Raw genomic sequence first — 21,466 nt, 5'->3', positions numbered from 1 at the left:
GAACAAATTTAACAAACTTAAACAAAGTTTAAAAAGAGATAATAACCATACTCCTCTACAAATTTCTTGAAAACAGAATCTATCATTTTCTCAACAAGTACAACCTTTCACATTAATAGGAATATAAGAAATTTTTACTGGATAAAAATTGAATCATTTCTTTTCAAATAAACAGATCTGGAGAATATAATATGCATGTGTTGACCATGATATGTAAGAACATAAAAACCTTATCATGTTATTATCCAGGTCCGTATCACTAAGTGGACCCATAATAACAGGCTGCTGATATTTTACCAGATAAGCTTGAAAAAGAAGGAAAAGAGGTGTGGAGATCAGAAATTACAGTAAGGATAATTTGGAGCTATCCCTAAAGCACTAAGTTATTTGTATATGCTAATAGTGTGATGACAGAGGATCTCTTGAGGTGGCCTCATGAATTATTTCTTTGTCATTTTTATTTACTTTCTGCCATTATTATAAATACAGTGATTTAAAAAAAATAAGTACTAGATATTCTTAGATTTTGCTATGACTGATTTTGTGTAAATCTGATACGATAGTTTTGATTTCAAATAATTTTTCCTTCCTTTCTCTTTAGGCATGATGGCCACTACCTGGGATTTGTTTGATTCATACAATGCTCTAGAACTTTCATCTTTATCATCAAAACAATCTGCAATTAAATCAGATAGTAAAGCAAATGTACATCCTAAAGATTGGGATCAAGGGCCGGCACAAAGTACCATAGGGAAAAGTAAGATTTTATTTATTTCAGTTTTTTTAATGATGCTTTCACATGACATTTTAAATTGTTTTTTAACAATGGCAAAGTTTTCTTTTTGATGGAACAGAAAGCTTTTACTCAGTAATAATGCTGATATTCTTTCACACTGCTTTGAATTCTAGATATCTGCAGAATTTTCAAAGTTCTTTCTCATGGCCTCTTTACTTGGTCTCATACTCTTTCACACACATGAGTTCTATTTTATTTATATATTATATATATATATATATATACACACACACACACACACACACACACACACACACACTATGTTTTAATCAAAACCCATTTAAAATTAATGTGACTCTCAACTGAAGGTGATTTTATCTCCACAGGTACATTGGCAATGTCTGGAGACATTTCAGAGCATCTTGTGAGTGGATGTCAAGGGTCTGCTAAAATTTTTTGAGTATTCAGGACAGCCCCTACAACAAAGAAGTCCCTAATGCAGGGCTAAGAAACCCTGCATTACAATTTAGCTTTTAGTATTCTAAGTTTTAAGATAAAATGTTGTGATTAAGTACATAAAATTGTAACTTTCCTAGCGTATTTGCAACATGGAAAAGTTTTTACCATGTCCAGTTGTAAAGAGTTTGTTACATTCCTTTGTTCTTCTCGTTAAACTTATTTAGCAATACGAGGAATTGAAGCCAGGGGAATTCTACCACTGAGCTACACTTTTTATTTTATTTTTGAAATAGGTTCTTGCTAAATTATGGAGGCAATCCTCTTGCCTCCTGAGTACGTGGGATTCCAGACATAGACCGCTATGCCTGCCATCCACTTGCAAATATTTTGTGATTAACCTGATTTTATCTACCTCTCCTGCAGAGTCTTTATAAAATTATATTACTACATTTAAGGAATAGTCTTTATTTCAGAATAACTATAACCTCACAAGTTTTTGTAAGTTCTGACAAATTTTCATAATTAAACTTTTTTCACTTTCACTGATTTTGATCCAAAGACAGATGTAATATTTGAAAGTTCAGTGAGTTAGTAAATAGTTTTAAACATGAAGTTTAAAGAAAATTTATAAATTCCAGAAAACAGCTACTTTATAATTGACTATATAACCTTAAGAGATTTTTTTTTCTTGGAAAAATTATTTATTTATTCATTTTAATTAGCTACACCTGACATTACAATGATTTTGGCAGTTCATACATTTGAATCATTTGGGGTATAATTTATGTGATTCTGCAATCTGTACAATCAGAAAAATGAGAAATTATACCCCAATTGGAAAATTTTTTTTTTTTTCCAGCAGTTCCTAGCTGGTTACTGTGGTTTACACCTGTAATCCCAGCAACTTGGGAGGCTGAGGCAGGAGGATCACAATTTCTTTTTTTTTTTTTAATTGGTTGTTCAAAACATTACAAAGCTCTTGACATATCATATTTCATACATTAGATTCAAGTGGGTTATGAACTCCCATTTTTACCCCAATTACAGATTGCAGAATCACATCGGTTACACATCCACATTTTTACATGAAGCCATATTGGTGACTGCTGTATTCTGCTACCTTTCCTAACCTCTATTATCACCCCCCCCCCGTCCCCTCCCATCTTCTCTCTCTACCCCATCTACTACAATTCATTTCTCTCCTTGTTTTTTTCCCCATTCCCCTCACAACCTCTTATATGTAATTTTGTATAACAATGAGGGTCTCCTTCCATTTCCATGCAATTTCCCTTTTCTCTCCCTTTCCCTCCCACCTCATCTTAAGAGATTTTAGATCCTTAAGATCTTTAAATTTGGTCTTTTTATCTTGTTTAATCTTTTATTTTAATCTAAACTTCTATTATATGACCTATATTCTTTTGTTTCTTTAATCACATTTATATTCATGTAGATTTTAACTATGTTTTAATCATAATTATTTATAGTGAATTATTTGTAGATTTCCCAGAGAACAAGGAAGGGAAGAATATCAGAAAAAGAAACATTTTTTTTTTTAATAGTCATCATCTTATTTTTTATTTAATTGATTTTATTTTTAAAATACACAACAGCAGAATGCATTAAAATTCTTATTACACATATAGAGCACAGTTTTTCATATCTTTGTACATAAAATGTGTTCACGCCAATTCATGTCTTTATACATGTACTTTTTTTTGCATTACAGTTCTCATTACACATATATACCACAATTTTTCATATGTCTGTTTGTATATAAAGTAGATTGACACCCAATTCGTGTCTTTGGATAATGGTATCCATTACATTCCACCATCCTTGCTAATTTCCTGCCTCCTCCTTTCCCCTCCCACCCCTCTACCGTATCTATAATTCATTTATTTCTCTTATGCTTGCCCTGCCTACCCCACTATGAATCAGCCTCTTTATATCAGAGAAAACATTCAGCATTTGTTTTTTTGGGATTTGCTGACTTCACTTAGCATTATCTTCTCGAAAGCCATCCGTTTACCTGAAAATGCCGTGATTTTATTCTCTTTTATTGCTGAGTAAAATTCCATTGTGTATATATATGCCACATTTTTTTTTAATCCATTTATCCACTGAAGTGGGCATTTAGGTTGGCTCCACAGTTTAGCTGTTGTGAATTGTGCTGCTATAAACATTGATGTGGCTGTGTCCCTGTAGTATGCTGTTTTTAAGTTCTTTAGGTATAGACCAAGGAGAGGGATAACTGGGTCAAATGGTGGTTCCATTCTCAGATTTCTAAGGAATCTCCAGACTACTTTCCATATTGGCTGCACCAATTTATAGTACCACCAGCAATGTATGATTGTACCTTTTCCCACATCCTCGCCAACACTTATTGTTGTTTGTCTTCATAATAGCTGCCATTCTGACTGCAGTGAGATGATATCTTAGAGTAGTTTTGATTTGCATTTCTCTGATTGCTAGAGATGATGAGCATTTTTTCATATATTTGTTGATTGATTGTATATCTGCATGTGAGAAGTGTCTGTTCAGGTCCTTGCCCATTTGTTGATTGGGTTGTTTGTTGGTTGATTGTATATCTCCTTATGAGAAGTGTCTGTTTAGGTCCTTGGCCCATTATTGATTGGGTTATTTGTTTTTTTTTTTCTGTTTAGCTTTTTGAGTTCTTTATATACCCTAGAGATTACTGCTCTATCTGATGTGTGAGGGGTAAAAATTTGCTCCCAGTATGTAGGTTCTCTATTAACCTCACAGATTGTTTCTTTTGCTGAGAAGAAAATTTGTAGTTTGATTCCATCCCATTTATTGATTCTTGGTTTTAATTCTTGCGCTATAGGAGCCTTATTAAAGATGTTGGGGTCTAATCCCACATGATGAAGATTAGGGCCTACTTTTTTTTTCTGTTAGACACAGAGTCTCTGGTTTAATTCCTAGGTCCTTGATCCATTTTGATTAAGTTTTGTGTATGGTAAGAAATATGGGTTTAATTTCATTTTGTTGTATATGGATTTACAGTTTTCCCAGCACCATTTGTTGAAGAGGTCATTTTGCCCCAATGTATGTTTTTGGCACCTATGTCTAATATAATATAATTCTAATTTTGTGGGTTAGTCTCTGTGTCCTCTATTCTGTACCATTGGTCTACTAGTCTATTTTGGTGCCAATACCATGCTGTTTTTGTTATTGTTGCTCTGTAGTATAGTTTAAGGCTTGTTATACTGATACTACCTGCTTCTCTTTTCTTGCTAAGGATTGCTTTAGCTATTCTGGGTCTCTTATTTTTCCAGATGAATTTTATGACTATTTTTTCTATTTCTATGAGGCTTGTCATTGGGATTTTGATTGAATTGTATTAAATCTGTACACTGTATCGTCATTTTGACAATATTAATTCTCCCTATCCAAGAACAAGGTAGATCTTTCCATCGTCTAAGGTCTTCTTTAATTTCTTTCTTTAGCATACTGTAGTTTTCGTTGAGACGTCTTTCTCCTCTTTCACTAAGTTGATTCCCGAGTATTTTATGTCTTTTTGAGGCTATTATAAATGGAGTAGTTTTCCTTATTTCCCTTTCAGAGAATTTATTAATGATATAGAGAAAGGCCTTTGATTTATGGATGTTGAGTTTATATCCTGCTACTTTGCTGAATTCATTTACTAGTTCTAGAAGTTTTCTGGTGGAATTTTTTGGGTATTCTAGGTATAGAATCATACCGTTGGCATATAGTGCCAATTTGAGTTGTTCTTTTTCCTATCCGTAACCCTTTAATCTCTTTCATCTTTCTGATTGTGCTCTGGCCAGTGTTTCAAGAACTGTGTTAAATAGAAATGGTAACAGAGGGCATCCCTGTCTTGTTACAGTTTTTGGAGGGAATGCTTTCAATTTTTCTCCATTTACAATGATGTTAGCCTGGGGCTTAGCATAGAAAGCCTTTATAATGTTTAGATATGTTCCTGTTATCCCTAGTTTTTCTAGTGTTTTGAACATGAAGTGGTGGTCTCTTTTGTTGAATGCTTTTTCTGCATCTCTTGAGATGATCCTATGGCTATGATAAACTGTATTCTTCTTTAAAGGTCTTGTAGAATTCAGCTGTGTGTCCTTCAGGTTCTGGACGTTGTCTTGGTTGGTAGGATTCTGATGGTTTCTTCTATTTAATCGCTTGAAATTGATCTTTTTAAATTGTGTATATCATCCTGATTCAATTTGGACAAATCATATGACTCTAGAAATTTGTCGATGCCTTTGATATTTTCTATTTTATTGGAGTAGAAGTTTTCAAAGTAATTTCTAATTATCTTCTGTATTTCTGTAGTATCTGCTGTGATATTTCCTTTTTCATCACATGTTAGTAATTTGAGTTTTCTCTCTCCTTCTCTTCATTAGCATGGCCAAGGGTTTGTCAATTTTATTTATTTTATCAAAGACCCAACTTTTTGTTTTGTCAATTTTTTTAATTGTTTCTTTTGTCTGGTTTTAATTTTTCCTGTCTTCTATAGCTTCTGGTGTTGATTTGTTCTTTTTCTAGGGCTTTGAAATGTAGTGTTAAGTCATTTAATTGTTGACTTTTTTCTTCTCCTTCTTCTTCTTCTCCCTTCTTCTTCGTTTGGTGCTGGGGACTGAACCCAGGGCTTTGTGCATGCTAGGCAAGCACTCTATCAGCTGAGCCACATCCCCAGCCTGACTTTTTCTTCTTTTAAGAAATGAACTCCATGCAATGATCTTTCCTCTTAGTACTGCCTTCATAGTGTCCCAGAGATTTTGATATATTGTATCTGTGTTTCATTTCACCTCTAAGAATTTTTTAAAAAATCTCCTTTCTCATGTCTTTCGCAACCTGTTGTTCATTTAGTAGCATACTATTTAGTCTCCAGGTGTTGGAGTAGCTTCTATTTTTTGATTTCTAATTTCATGCCATTATGATCCGATAGAATGCAGGGTAGTATCTCTACTTTTTTATATTTGCTAAGAGTTGCTTTGTCGCATAATATATGGTCTTTTTTAGAGAAGGATCCATATGCTATTGAGAAGAAAATGTATTTCCGCATTGAAGATTGAAATATTTTATATATGTCAGTTAAGTCTAAGTTATTGATTGTATTATTGAGTTCTGTAGTTTCTATCTTTAGCTTTTTTTGGAAGATCTATCATCCAGTGGTGAAAGAGGTGTGTTAATATCACCCAGAATTATTGAGTTGTGGTCTATTGGACTCTTGAACTTGAGAAGAGTTTGTTTGATGAATGTAGATGTTCCATTGTTTGGGGTATATATATTTATTATTGTTATGTCTTGTTGATGAATTGTTTCCTTCAGCAGTATGAAATATTCTTCTTTATCCCTTTTGATTAACTTTGGCTTGAAGTCTACTTTATTTGATATAAGGATGGTAACCCCTGCTTGCTGCTGCAGTCCGTGTGAGTGGTATGATTTTTCCCAACCTTTCACCTTCAGTCTGTGGATGTCTTTACCTATGAGATGAGTCTCTTGGAGGCAGCATATTGTTGGATCTTTTTCTTTCATCCAATCTGCCAGTGTATGTCTCTTGAGTTTAGGCCATTAACATTCATGGTTATTATTGAGACATGATTTGTATTTTTTGTTTATTTTTGATATTTAACTAGACTTGGTTTCTCCTGTGATTAGTTTTTCCTTTAGTGTAATGCCTCTCATTGCTGATTTTCAGTGTTATTTTTCAATTCCTGTTCATGGAATATTTTGCTGAGAATATTCTGGAGTGCAGGCTTTCTAGTTGTAAATGCTTTTAACTTTTATCATGGAAGGTTTTCATGAAATCTAAGGCACAATTTTGCTGAATATAAGATTCTTGGTTGGCATCTATTTTCTTTCAGAGCTTGGTATGCTGTTCCAGGATCTACTGGCTTTGAGGGTCTGGGTTGAAAAAATCTGCTGAGATACGAATTGGTCTTCCCCTATATGTGATCTGATTCCTCTCTCTTGCGGCCTTTAAGATTCTATCTTTATTCTATATGCTAGGCATTTTCATTATAATGTGCCTTGGTGTAGATCAGTTGTAATTTTGTTCATTTGGTGTCCTGTAAGCCTCTTCTATTTGATTTTCCCATTCATTCTTCATGTTTAAGAAATTTTCTGATATTATCTTGCTAAGAGCCACAGCCAAGTAATATGATGCATGGCATTTTTGGTTGAAAGGTGATGCCAGCGAGCCATTGAGATGATATAATTATGTTACGATTTGCATTCATATGGATATTGGACTCCTGCTGTTCACCTTGGCCTGCTACGGGACTTCTGGAGAGTTCCCATTGGTTGGGGAAGTGCAGTAGGAGGGAATTCCAGAGGAGGAACTTCCTCTTGGGAGCCGGGAGAACGCCATGTGCGTCGGTCAGCAATCTTCCCGGGAGCGTACGGGGCATTGGTGGCAGTTTCAAAAATAAAGTTTGTTCCTGCTTAAGTGGCTCGTGATTTTGTGCCCAGCCAGACTGCGGCATTATCTCATTGAAGAGATTGTGTATTCCTTTGTTTTGAAACTCTGTGCCTTCCTCTATCCCAGTAACTCTTAGAATTGGTCTTTTGATGCTATCTCATAATTCTTGAATGTTCTCATGGTTTCTTACCATCTTCACTTTGTGGTCAACTTTGTTTTTCAGATTGTATACTTTGTCTTCATTATCTGACATTCTTTATTCCAAATGATCTAGTCTGTTGGTGATGCTTTCTATTGAGTTTTTTATTTGATTATTGTTTCCTTCATTTCAAGGATTTCTGATTTTTTTTTTTAGTATCTCTATCTCTTTCTTTTTTTTTTTTTCCAGATTTTTTTTTCCAGATTTTTTTTTAAATTTTTTATTGTTGGCTGTTCAAAACATTACAAATTCCTTGACATATCGTATTCCTCACTTTGATTCAAGTGGGTTATGAACTCCCACCTTCACCCCATACACAGATTGCAGAATCACATCAGTTACACAACCATTGATTTACATATTGCCATACTAGTGTCTGTTGTGCTCCGCTGCCTTTCCCATCCTCCACCATCCCCCTTCCCCACCTCTCCCCTCCCCTCCCCTCCTCTCTCTCTACCCCCTCCACTGTATAACCCTGAGGGTCTCCTTCCATTTCCATGCATTTTCCCTTTTCTCTCCCTTTCCCTGCCACCTCTCATCCCTGTTAAATGTTAATCTTCTTCTCCTGCTCTTCGTCCCTACTCTGTTCTTAGTTACTCTCCTTATATCAAAGAAGACATTTGGCATTTGTTTTTTAGGGATTGGCTAGCTTCACTTAGCATAATCTGCTCTAATGCCATCCATTTCCCTGCAAATTCTATGATTTTGTCATTTTTTAATGCAGAGCAATACTCCATTGTGTATAAATGCCACATTTTTTTTATCCATTCGTCTATTGAAGGGCATCTAGGTTGGTTCCACAGTCTTGCTATTGTGAATTGTGCTGCTATGAACATCGATGTAGCAGTGTCCCTGTAGCATGCTCTTTTTAGGTCTTTAGGGAATAGACCAAGAAGGGGAATAGCTGGGTCAAATGGTGGCTCCATTCCCAGCTTTCCAAGAAATCTCCATACTGCTTTCCAAATTGGCTGCACCAATTTGCAGTCCCACCAGCAATGTACAAGTGTACCCTTTACCCCATATCCTCGCCAGCACTTGTTGTTTGACTTCCTAATGGCTGCCAATCTTACTGGAGTGAGATGGTATCTTAGGGTGGTTTTGATTTGCATTTCTCTGACAGCTAGAGATGGTGAGCATTTTTTCATGTACTTGTTGATTGACTGTATGTCCTCCTCTGAGAAGTGTCTGTTCACGTCCTTGGCCCATTTGTTGATTGGGTTGTTTGTTCTCTCATTGTCTAATTTTTTGAGTTCTTTGTATACTCTGGATATTAGGGCTCTATCTGAAGTGTGAGGAGTAAAGATTTGTTCCCAGGGTGTAGGCTCCCTATTTACCTCGCTTATTGTTTCTTTTGCTGAGAAAAAACTTTTTAGTTTGAGTAAGTCCCATTTCTTGATTCTAGTTATTAACTGTTGTGCTATGGGTGTCCTATTGAGGAATTTGGAGCCTGACCCCACCGAATGTAGATCGTAGCCAACTTTTTCTTCTATCAGACGGCGTGTCTCTGATTTGATATCAAGCTCCTTGATCCATTTTGAATTCACTTTTGTGCATGGCGAGAGAAAAGGATTCAGTTTCATTTTGTTGCATATGGATTTCCAGTTTTCCCAGCACCATTTGTTGAAGATGCTATCCTTCCTCCATTGCATGCTTTTAGCCCCTTTATCAAATATAAGATAGTTGTAGTTTTGTGGATTGGTTTCTGTGTCCTCTATTCTGTACCATTGGTCCACCCGCCTGTTTTGGTACCAGTACCATGCTGTTTTTGTTACTATTGCTCTATAGTATAGTTTGAAGTCTGGTATCGCTATACCGCCTGATTCACACTTCCTGCTTAGCATTGTTTTTGCTATTCTGGGTCTTTTATTTTTCCATATGAATTTCATGATTGCTTTCTCTATTTCTACAAGAAATGCCGTTGGGATTTTGATTGGCATTGCATTAAACCTATAGAGAACTTTTGGTAATGTCGCCATTTTGATGATGTTAGTTCTGCCTATCCATGAACAGGGTATATTTTTCCATCTTCTAAGATCTTCTTCTATTTCTCTCTTTAGGGTTCTGTAGTTTTCATTGTATAAGTCTTTCACCTCTTTTGTTAGGTTGATTCCCAAGTATTTTATTTTTTTTTAAGATATTGTGAATGGAGTGGTTGTCCTCATTTCCATTTCAGAGGATTTGTCGCTGATATACAGGAATGCCTTTGATTTATGCGTGTTGATTTTATATCCTGCCACTTTGCTGAATTCATTTATTAGCTCTAATAGTTTCTTTGTAGAGCCTTTTGGGTCTGCTAGGTATAGAATCATATCATCTGCAAATAGTGATAATTTAAGTTCTTCTTTTCCTATTTTGATGCCTTTAATTTCTTTCGTCTGTCTAATTGCTCTGGCCAGTGTTTCGAGAACTATGTTGAACAGAAGTGGAGAGAGAGGGCATCCCTGTCTTGTTCCAGATTTTAGAGGGAATGCCTTCAGTTTTTCTCCATTCAGAATGATGCTAGCCTGAGGCTTAGCATAGATTGCTTTTACAATATTGAGGTATGTTCCTGTTATCCCTAGTTTTTCTAGAGTTTTGAACATAAAGGGATGCTGTACTTTGTCGAATGCTTTTTCCGCATCTATCGAGATGATCATATGGTTCTTATTTTTAAGTCTATTGATGTGGTGAATAACATTTATTGATTTCCGTATATTGAACCAGCCTTGCATCCCAGGGATGAATCCTACTTGATCATGGTGCACAATTTTTTTGATATGTTTTTGTATCCGATTCGCCAGAATTTTATTGAGGATTTTTGCATCTAGGTTCATTAGAGATATTGGTCTGTAGTTTTCTTTCTTTGAAGTGTCTTTGTCTGGTTTAGGTATCAGGGTGATGTTGGCCTCATAGAATGAATTTGGAAGTTCTCCCTCTTTTTCTATTTCCTGAAGTAGCTTGAAAAGTATTGGTATTAGTTCTTCTTTAAAGGTTTTGTAAAACTCTGCTGTATACCCATCCGGTCCTGGGCTTTTCTTAGTTGGTAGTCTTTTGATGGTTTCTTCTATTTCCTCAATTGATATTGGTCTGTTTAGGTTGTCTATATCCTCCTGACTCAATCTGGGCAGATCATATGACTTCAGAAATTTATCGATGCCTTCACTATCTTCTATTATATTGGAGTATAAGGATTCAAAATAATTTCTGATTATCTTCTGTATTTCTGAAGTGTCTGTTGTGATATTGCCTTTTTCATCCCGTATGTTAGTAATTTGAGTTCTCTCTCTTCTTCTCTTCGTTAGCATGGCTAAGGGTCTGTCGATTTTATTTATTTTTTCAAAGAACCAACTTTTAGTTTTGTCAATTTTTTCATTGTTTCTTTTGTTTTGATTTCTTTAATTTCAGCTCTGATTTTAATTATTTCTTGCCTTCTACTTCTTTTGCTTTTGTTTTGCTCTTCTTTTTCAAGGATTTTGAGATGAAGTATGAGAATATTTATTTGTTGGTTTTTTCTTTTTTTAAGGAATGAACTCCAAGCAATGAATTTTCCTCTTAGAACTGCTTTCAATGTGTCCCATAGATTCCGATATGTTGTATCTGTGTTTTCATTTATCTCTAAGAATTTTTAAATTTCCTCCTTGATGTCTTCTATAACCCATTGATCATTCAGTAACCTATTGTTCATTCTCCAAGTGATGTATGCTTTTTCCTTCCTTCTTTTATCGTTGATTTTCAGTTTCATTCCATTATGATCAGATAAGATGCATGGTATTATCTCTACTCCTTTATATTGTCTAAGAGTTGCCCTGTGACATAATATATGATCTATTTTTGAGAAGGATCCATGTGCTGCTGAGAAAAAAGTGTAACTGCTTGATGTTGGGTGGTATATTCTATATATGTCAATTAAGTCTAGGTTATTAATTGTGTTATTGAGTTCTATAGTTTCCTTATTCAACTTTTGTTTGGAAGATCTGTCCAGTGGTGAGAGAGGTGTGTTGAAGTCTCCCATGATTATTGTATGGTGGTCTATTAGACTCTTGAATTTGAGAAGAGTTTGTTTGACGAACATAGCTGCACCATTGTTTGGGGCATATATATTTATGATTGTTATGTCTTGTTGGTGTATGGTTCCCTTGAGCAGTATGTAGTGTCCCTCTGTATCCCTTTTGATTAACTTTGGCTTGAAATCTATTTGATTTGATATGAGTATGGACACTCCTGCTTGTTTCCGAAGTCCATATGAGTGATATGATTTTTCCCAACCTTTCACCTTCAGTCTATGTATGTCTTTTCCTATCAAATGCGTCTCCTGTAGGCAGCATATTGTTGGGTCTTGTTTTGTGATCCATTCTACCAGCCTGTGTCTCTTAATTGGTGAGTTTAAACCATTAACATTTAGGGTTATTATTGAGATATGGGTTGTTCTTCCAGCTATATTTGTTTATTTATGTTGCTAAACATGGTTTGTTTTCCTCTTTGATTATTCTTCCCCCCTTTACTGTCCTACCTCCCACTGTTGGTTTTCATTGTTATTTTCCATTTCCTCTTCCTGTAGTGTTTTGCCGAGGATGTTTTGAAGAGATGGTTTTCTAGCTGCAAATTCTTTTAACTTTTGTTTATCGTGGAAGGTTTTAATTTCATCTTCCATCCTGATGCTTAATTTCGCTGGATACATAATTCTTGGTTGGAACCCATTTTCTTTCAGTGTTTGAAATATGTTATTCCAGGATCTTCTAGCTTTCAGAGTCTGTGTTGAAAGATCAGCTGTTATCCTGATTGGTTTACCCCTAAATGTAATCTGCTTCCTTTCTCTTGTAGCTTTTAAAATTCTCTCCTTATTCTGTATGTTGGGCATCTTCATTATAACGTGTTTACGTGTGGATCTCTTATGATTTTGCATATTCAGCGTCCTGTAGGCTTCTAGGATTTGGGATTCTGTCTCATTCTTCAAGTCTGGGAAGTTTTCTCGCATTATTTCATTGAATAGATTGCTCATTCCTTTGGTTTGTGCCTCTATACCTTCCTGTATCCCAATGACTCTTAAGTTTGGTCTCTTTATGTTATCCCATATTTCTTGGATATTCTGCTCATGGTTTGTTAACAGACTTGCTGAGCTGTCTATGTTCTTTTCAAGTTGAAATACTTTGTCTTCATTGTCTGATGTTCTATCTTCTAAGTGTTCTACTCTGCTGGTAGTATTCTCAATTGAGTTTTTAAGTTGGTTTATTGCTTCCTGCATTTCTAGGATTTCTGTTTGTTTGTGTTTTATAACCTCTATCTCCCTGTATAGTTGATCTTTTGCTTCTTGGATGTGTTTATGTAATTCATTGTCGAAGTGATCTTTCATTGTCTGATTTTGCTGTCTAATGTCTTCCTTGAGACTCCAGATCATCTGAAGCATGTATATCCTGAATTCTTTATCTGACATTCCATCTGCTGCAGCTATTACCTCTTCTAAAGTTGAGTTGACCTGCATTGCTTGTGGTCCTTTCTTTCCTTGTCTTTTCATACTGCTCGCGTTTCTTTCTGCTTGGTGAAACTGTTGTGTTATTGAAATTTTTCCCCTATATATTTATATTGCTCTTGTATAGTTGAAAAGTCTCCCTTGCAGGGGTAGGCGGCAACTGTGCTCCTCCTCCAATTGGGGTGATCTGTCTACCACGCTGACGGGCCGCTGGGCCTGTTCTGCCGGTTGGTCGCAGGTCTGCCTACCTTGCAGGTGCGGGCGGCGGGTCTGCTCTGCCCCTCCTCCAATTGGTGTGACGTGTCTACCATGCCCGCGGCGTGTTTACCACGCCTGCGGACCACAGGGGCGGGCGGCGGCTGTACTCCTCCTCCAATTGGGGTCATCTGTCTACCACGCTGACGGGCCACTGGGCCTGTTCTGCCGGTTGGTCGCACGTCTGCCTACCTTGGAGGCACAGGCGGCGGCTCTGTTCTGCCCCTACTCCAATTGGGGTGACGTGACTACCACGCCGGCGGGTCGCTGGGCCTGTTCCGGGCGCGGGCGGCGGCTCTGCTCTGCCCCTACTCCAATTGGGGTGACGTGACTACCACGCCGGAGGGTTGCTGGGCCTATTCCGGGCACTGGTGGCGTCTCTGCTCTACCCCTACTCCAATTAGGGTGACATGACTACCACGCCGGCGGGTCGCTGGGCCTGTTCCGGGTGCGAGCGGAGGCTGTGCTCTGTCCCTTCTCCAATTGGGGTAACGTGACTACCATGCCTGCGGGTCGCTGGGCCTGCTCCAGGCGTGGTCGGCAGCTCTGCTCTGCCCCTAGTCCAATTGGGGTGACGTGACTACCACGCCGGCGGGCCGCTGTGCCTGTTCCGGGCGCGGGCGGCTGCTCTGCTCTGCCCCTACTCCAATTGGGGTGACGTGTCTACCATGCTGGCAGGCTGCTGGGCTTGTTCCGCTGGTCGGTCGCAGGTCTGCCTACCTTGCGGGCACGGGCGGCGGCTCTTCTCTGCCCCTATCCAATTGGGGTGACGTGTCTGCCACGCTGTCAGGCCGCTGGGCCTGTTCCGCTGGTCGGCCGCAGGTCTGCCTACCTTGCGGACGCGGGTGGTGGCTCTGCTCTGCCCCTACTCCAATTGGGGTGACGTGACTACCAAGATTTTTTTTTTAAAGCTAATGATATTGTTGGTTTTGTGTATTTTATTGCTAATCACTGTCTTTTTAGTTTATTGAATATTGGATTTGTTTCTCCTTTCTATTCTAATGGTATTTGCCTTACCTATTTTGCAGTCTTACTTTTTTCTACATAAACATTTATGATCACTACATCTTTTTGTTGCAGTCATTATATAATATTGTTATGTGTTTCTGGTAATTTTCTTTGCTATGAAGTCTGTTGCATATAATAATGGTATAGCCTCTCCTACTTTGTGTTTGATAATGATTGCCTGATAGATTATCTTTTTCCATCCTTTTACTTTCAATTTACCTATATTACATATTTTAAATAAATTTCTTATAGACATCATATATTTGAGTCATGTTTTTAATCTTGTATTTGCTGATTTCTGCCTTTGAGTTGTAAATATAATTTGTATTTAACATTTATTTATATATTACCCAGTAAATTGGCTACTATTTTTTTGCTCTCTTTATCTTTGTTTCTTCTTTATGTTTTTAATAACTTCTTGCTGTTTACTCAATGTTTTTTATGATTCTACTCTAATACATAAAGATATATATATATATATATATATATATATATATATATATATATATATATTTAGTTTATGTCTGTACCTTTTTGAGGATTTACTCAACATATTGCATTCTATACAAATAACTTATCATAGTCTACTGATGCCAACATTTCAACAGTTCCAGGAAAGCTTATATCCCATTACAGTGTTTCATAATTCCCTATTTGTCTTAAATATTTCTAAATATTTAGATATTGAAACATTTAGATATTTAGATGTAGAACTACATCAGAAAATGTAATTTTTCTTCAATCATAAACATCTCAAAAGTAGGAAGTTATATTTTATTTAATTCTCCACCTTGTCCTTTTTCTCCTTTCTGATGCTCCAAAATTCCTTCTTTTCACATTTTCTTCCTATTTAGGGGAATTTCTTTAGCTATTCTTAGGGATTTTTTTTCTCTTTGGTGCTGGGGGAGAGACACTCTCTTAGTATTCTGCAGTCTAAGAATATCTTAATTTTCCTTTATTTTTATAGGATATTTTCACTGAGTGTAGAATTCTGGGTTGACACCTCTTTTCATTCAACATTAAAAGAATGTGGGCTACTTGCTTCTAGCATCTTTGTTTTCTGATCAAAACCCTACTGCTACTGAAATTATTTTCCCTCTATAGATAAGATATGATTCCTTTTTCACTGCTCCCTAGATTTTTTTCTTCTATTTTCAATAGTTTCAATATGTTTCTTGTTTATATTTCTTTGGGTTTATTCTCCTTCAGCTTCATTTAGTTTCTTTAATCTTTTGTTGTTATTTGCCAAATTTTGAAAGTTTTCAGCTATCATTTGTTCAGGTACTTTTTCCATCATACCTTCTTTCTCCTCTTCTAAAATGCCAATGATAATGTTATACCTTTTGTTACAGTCCCACACATCCCTGAATCTCTGTTCACTTTTCTCACACTATTTTCTCTGTTTTAAAAATTAGATTGTTTCTATTATACTTTCTTCAAGTTTATTGATTTTTGTCCCTCTACTTCTCTCCATTCTGTTGTTGAACCCCTGACTTGTTGAGCCCCTGATTTGAGATTGTGGATTTGTTCATTGTATTTTTTCATTTATAAATTTTCCATTTGATTCTCTTTATTTGCTAAGATGCTCTATTCCTTTGATGATACTTCCTAATTTTTGTATGCTTCAAGTGTGTTCATAAATACTGTTGAGGCATTTTTATGATGCCATTTTGATTTTTTTAACAGATAAAATCTACCATCTCTCAGTGTTAGTATCTATTCTTTTTTGTTTGTTTGTTTGTTTTTTAATTCAAGTTGAGATTTTTTTTTTGGTTCTTGGTATAGTGAATGTCTTTCAATTGAATCCTGGATATTTCATGTATTGTGTTAGGATTCAGATCTTTTTAAAACTTTCCATTTTATTAGGCTTTTTTTTTTTTTTAAGACACTATGCTAGCAGGGGAAAATATGAGTCATTTGCCTGATTTCTACTAAGTGGGAATGGAAGTCCAGATTTCCCACTTGGTTTCCTGTGATATCCTCATCACTGCTGAGTAGTAATGGATGCTCTGAGTTCCATTGATACCTTGTGGCTAGCAAGTATAGGATTGTCTTATTACAGAGTCACATGTGGCCTCCATTGACACTACAGAATGGAGGTTGTGTTCATTACTGCTGGGCAGTGATAAAAATTCTGATTATCCATTAGTCCAACAATGATTACTCCAGCAGTGTGGGGAAGGGAAAATTTGTTACTTCCAGATGAGTGTAGAATTCTAGGCTCCCCAACTGTTCTTTTCTGATACTTTCTTTATGTTTGGTGGAGATGATTATCCTGACTTTATTGTGCTTTCTCTGATACTGCACATAGTAGAAGGTCAGAGGATTGAGGTACCTTGTTACAACTTTGTCAGTATGAAAGTCTAGGCTCCCACTTTGTGTTGGTGGCTTGGAAGAGGTTAAAGTTTTATTTGTTTTGTTTTTGTAGTGTTTGGCTGGAGTAAAATGATTGTCATCTAAAATCTCTCTTTCTTGGATGCTCCTTTTCTGGTCCTTTGGATAAAGAGAATAGGCTTCTGTGGGCATTTTTGTCTATGCCCAATGGCGTTTCCAAATTGCTGGCTTGGGAATGTATGAAACAAAAAGAATACCCCAGGAATTCACCACTGTATCATTCCTTGCTTCTCAAGTATCCTCCTACTTGTTTTCCCCTTTTGTCTCTTCCCTTCAAGGACTCCTTATTTTTTATTACATATAAAATTTCCAGTGTTTTTAGTTGAATTTAGCAGGTGGAATAGGGTAGAGTTTTCACAGAAGTAGTAATACGTGCCAGCCCTTTTTATATTTTTCTTTTTGTTTGTTTGTTTCTTAAGAGACAGGGCCTTGCTAAGTTGCTTAGGGCCTCAATAAGTTGCTGAGGCTGGATTTGAACTTCCAATCCTCCTGCCTTAGCCTCCTGAGTCACTGAGATTACAGGCGAGCACCACCACACCCAGCTTCCTTCATTCTGTTTAAGAGTTTATTAAACAGAGTAGTAGGCAGAATTATGGTCCCCCAAATTTGTACGCATTCCAATCCCTGGAGTCTCAGAGTACCTTACATGGTAAGAGGATTACCTTACATGATAAAAAAAGTTTTTTCAAAGGTGATTACAATAGGATCTTCAGCTGGGGAGATTATCTTATCTAAACTAATTGGGCCCAACCTAAACGTGTGAGTACTTAAAACTGGAGGACCTTTCTTAGCTTGGTCTGGGACAGAGATGTACTGACAGAAGAAGGTCTAATATGCAATGTTTCTGTGTTTGAACATGGAGGAGAGGTTGTGGGAAACCTCTAAGGAGCTGAAAAAGTCCAGGAAACAAATATTTCTCTTGAGTTTCCAAAATGGAACATTGTTTATATCAACTCCTTGGTTTTGGTTCAGACCTCTAACCTACTGAACTAGAAGACAGTAAATTTGCCTTGTTTTAAGTCACTGTACTTTTTTTTATAGCAGTAATAAAAAAACTACTACAGAAGGGTAGTGTTTCCATAAAACAATCATCAAGTCAGAATTTTATTATATAAAGACTGATAATTTTACTTCAATGTTAAGAAGTTTGAATGTATCACCCCAAGTTTAGTTGTTGGAAACATAATCCTGAAATCCATATTAGTGATATTCGGAAGTTTGGCCTTTGGTAGGTAATTTGAGTTAGATGAGATCATGAGGGTGGGGCCCCAATGGTAGGATTAGTGGCTGTATAGGAGATTGAAGGCAGACCTGAGTGCATGCTTCCTGTCTCTGGCCATGTGATGCCTTCTGTCATGTCATGAAACAGTAAAAAAATACCCTCTATAGGTGAAGCTTCTCAAACTTGAACTTAACAGCCTTCAGAATTGTAAGAAATAAGTTTATTTTCTTTATAAATTTCCCAGTTTATGGCATTATGATATAACAACAGAAAACACACGAAGGCAGATACACATTATTTCAGGAGGTTATCATTACTTCCCTTTTGAAAAACAGCTTTTTTTTATGGTTAAGAAGTCCAAAAGAAGTCAATATATGTTTATATTGCATTTATTTATACAGAAAACATTTTAATAAATGTCTGTTAAAGTTGTTGGAAACTGGAGGAAAACAAATTGATATGACGACATGTCATTTTTGAATTTTTAGAATGTGTGAACCATCTAGTATTATTTAGATATTTTATTATTGTATCATGTTTGCATTTTGCAGGTAGTGAAGCTAGTTCTCTTATGGATATAGAAAATGTAATTATGTCTAAAATCCATGATGATGAAGAGGACCACTCAGATGCAATATTAAAATCTGATAAATTTCATCAAGATTTATTTTTCATGGAACGTGTTCTAATGGAAAATATATTTCAACCCAAACTTGCAGCTTATCGTCAACTTCCTATTTTAAAAGGTATTTTTTAAAAATGATTATGTTTAAATAAACTCAAATAACTTAAGAAATGTAAAAGGTATTTTTACATATTTCTAAATCTAATCTCCAAGCTGGGTTGTTACTTATTAGAGGACATGTTTATACAGTTTTCAATACTATACATGTAAGTAGCAGTGAAGTCCAGGTTAGGGAACCAACAGAAGGTTGTCTCAGATTCAAAACTTCATAAGCATGTATAAGGAACTGAACAGACCTTTCTCAAAAGAGAAATACAAATAGTCAACAAATATATGAAAAATGTTCAACTTCTCTAGTAACTAGAGAAATGCAAAATAAAACTACATTGATTTTTGATCTCACTCCAGTCAGAATGACAACTATCAAGAATACAAGTAACAACAACTGTTGGCATTCCCCAGAAAGAATACAGGTAACAATAAATGCTGGGTTCTGCAGAAAGGGAATACTCATACATTGTTTGTGGGACTGTGGATTGGTGCAAACCATGCTAGAAAGCAGTATGAACATTCCTCAAAAAACTAGGACTGGAACCACCATTTGACCCAGTTATCCCACTCCTTGGCATATATCCAAAGGATTTAAAATCATCTTGCTACAGTCACATCAATCTTTATAGCAGTACAATTCACAGTAGTTAAGCTTTGTAATCAACATAGATGCCCATCAACAGAAGAATGGATAAAGAAATTGTGGTACATATACACAATGGAATATTACCCAGCCATAAATAAGAATGACTTTATGACATTTGCCAGTAAATGGTTGGATATGGAGACTATCATGCTAAGTGAAATAAACCAGTCCCAAATAACCAAAGGTCAAATGTTTTCACTGATATGTAGAAGCTAAACCACAATAAAGGGTGGGAGGGGAAGAAGAGAATTTTTTTATATTAGACAAAGAGATATAAAAGAAAGGGAAGGAAATAGGAATAGGAAAGGCAATAGAATAAATCTAACTTGATTTTCCTGTGTACACATGAAAATACCTAAGTAAATCCCACTATCATGCCTGCCCATAAGAATGGGGTCCGAACCAGAATAAAATATATTCCATGTTTGTATAATTTTATCACAATGTATTCTACTGTCAAGTATAACTAAGGAGAGTCTATTCCAAAAAAAAAAAAAAAAAAAAAAAAAAACTGCCAAAAACCTTTCTAAGCATCTTTGGCTCTTTATATTTCTGCATTCAATTAGTTGCTTACTTTCACAGTATCTCTCATATTCAATCTCCCTTTTCCATTGCCATTGATACTTTTCAGTTTTTGACTTTTATTACCACTTCCTAGTTTTATTTCAGGGACATTCTTCCTGTTCTCGTTGCTACAATCCCATCTCATATATTCACAGAATATTTAATTTTTTATTTTTGGTGGTGCTGGGCTTTGAACCAAGGCATGCTAGGCAAACACTCTATTACTGAGCTACCTATACCACAGCCCCTAGAATATCTTTTAAAAATTTAGAGATTTATCCTATTCAGTCTTTCAGTATGAGAATGAAGAAAATGAAACCTTTAGAAACTTTTTAAGGTTACATTTAAGTAACTAAGTTAAGCATTCAGTTCCTGTTTCTGCTATGGCATCCTGCCTTGCTGATATATCCTGAACATGATATGGAAATTCATTACTCAAAAATCTTCAATACATTCCTATTGCCTAGAATAAACTACAAACCTCAGAGTATACCATTCAAAAGATGCCTTCAATGATGCCAGAGACTACTTTATATCTTGGTATTACTTTAGAGACCCTAAATTTAGCTATACTAGACTTACTGGATAATCCCCAAATAGAACCTAAGCTTTCCTGCCTTAAGACATTTAGTTGGAATTTGCTTTGCAATCCACCCTTGACTCTGCCTCATCTTTGCCTATTGTATTCAAATATGGATTACAACAAATGCCTTCATGAAATTTTTCTTGATCCTTCAAGGCAAAGTTAATCTTACATATGGTTACATCAAAAGGTTGGGTTACAAAATAATATGTATAACAAATGGTAGTAAACCATTTTACCTGGATACTTGTAGAAAAAATATTGAAAAACTATGTTTCTCTCTCACCTTGGTTGATATTTTAAAATTTTCATTATATATGTAAATTTTCATCCTGTATTTAAAAAGTTGTATGATTGCAATGTAGAGTACTCTAAATACTGAATTTATAAAGCAAAAATTTTGATTTATCACTCCTTTAAATACATTTAGTGATACTTAGTAGTCAGGTTTATCCCAACAAAATACAGTAACAAATATTTTCAGTGAAATGTATATATTTTAACTGTATTTTTTATACATTTGAAGATTATGAACTTGAATAACCAACACCCTAATCAACACATACAACATATTCACCAATCCTGAAGATTACCTTGTGCTTCTAAATAAGGTTTACCTGCTTTCAGACAGGAATTGACCTGATTTCTGTCACTGCAAGTTAACTTTATCTATTCTGGCATACCATATAAATAGATGGATTTGAATAGTAGGTATTCTTTTGAATCTGATTTCTTTTACTTAACATCAATGTTTTTGAGATTTATCTAGGTTGATGTGTGTATAAGTAATTTGTTTCTTTTCTCAG

General features: G+C 35.8%; 1 protein-coding gene across 3 annotated transcripts in view; it reads left to right on the top strand.

Annotated features, from left to right (window-relative positions):
* Dnai4 (dynein axonemal intermediate chain 4) overlaps positions 1 to 21,466 on the top strand; it is a 128,985-nt gene that overhangs the window by 44,365 nt on the left and 63,154 nt on the right. For 2 of the 3 annotated variants that reach the window (XM_046451049.2, XM_046451048.2), the window contains 2 exons: positions 602 to 757; positions 18,683 to 18,877. In XM_046451049.2, the coding sequence (XP_046307005.1) occupies positions 602 to 757; positions 18,683 to 18,877 (351 nt within the window). The remainder of the gene's footprint in view (positions 1 to 601; positions 758 to 18,682; positions 18,878 to 21,466) is intronic. The other variant, XM_058581577.1, reaches the window with a different exon arrangement.

This window comes from Marmota monax, unplaced genomic scaffold, assembly GCF_021218885.2.
Source record: "Marmota monax isolate L192 unplaced genomic scaffold, Marmota_monax_Labrador192_F-V1.1 WCK01_AAM20220418_F8-fsc00023, whole genome shotgun sequence".
Taxonomy (NCBI): Eukaryota; Metazoa; Chordata; class Mammalia; order Rodentia; family Sciuridae; genus Marmota; species Marmota monax.
The sequence above is the reverse complement of the archived record's forward strand: the minus strand, read 5'-3'. Positions and strand labels throughout refer to the sequence as shown.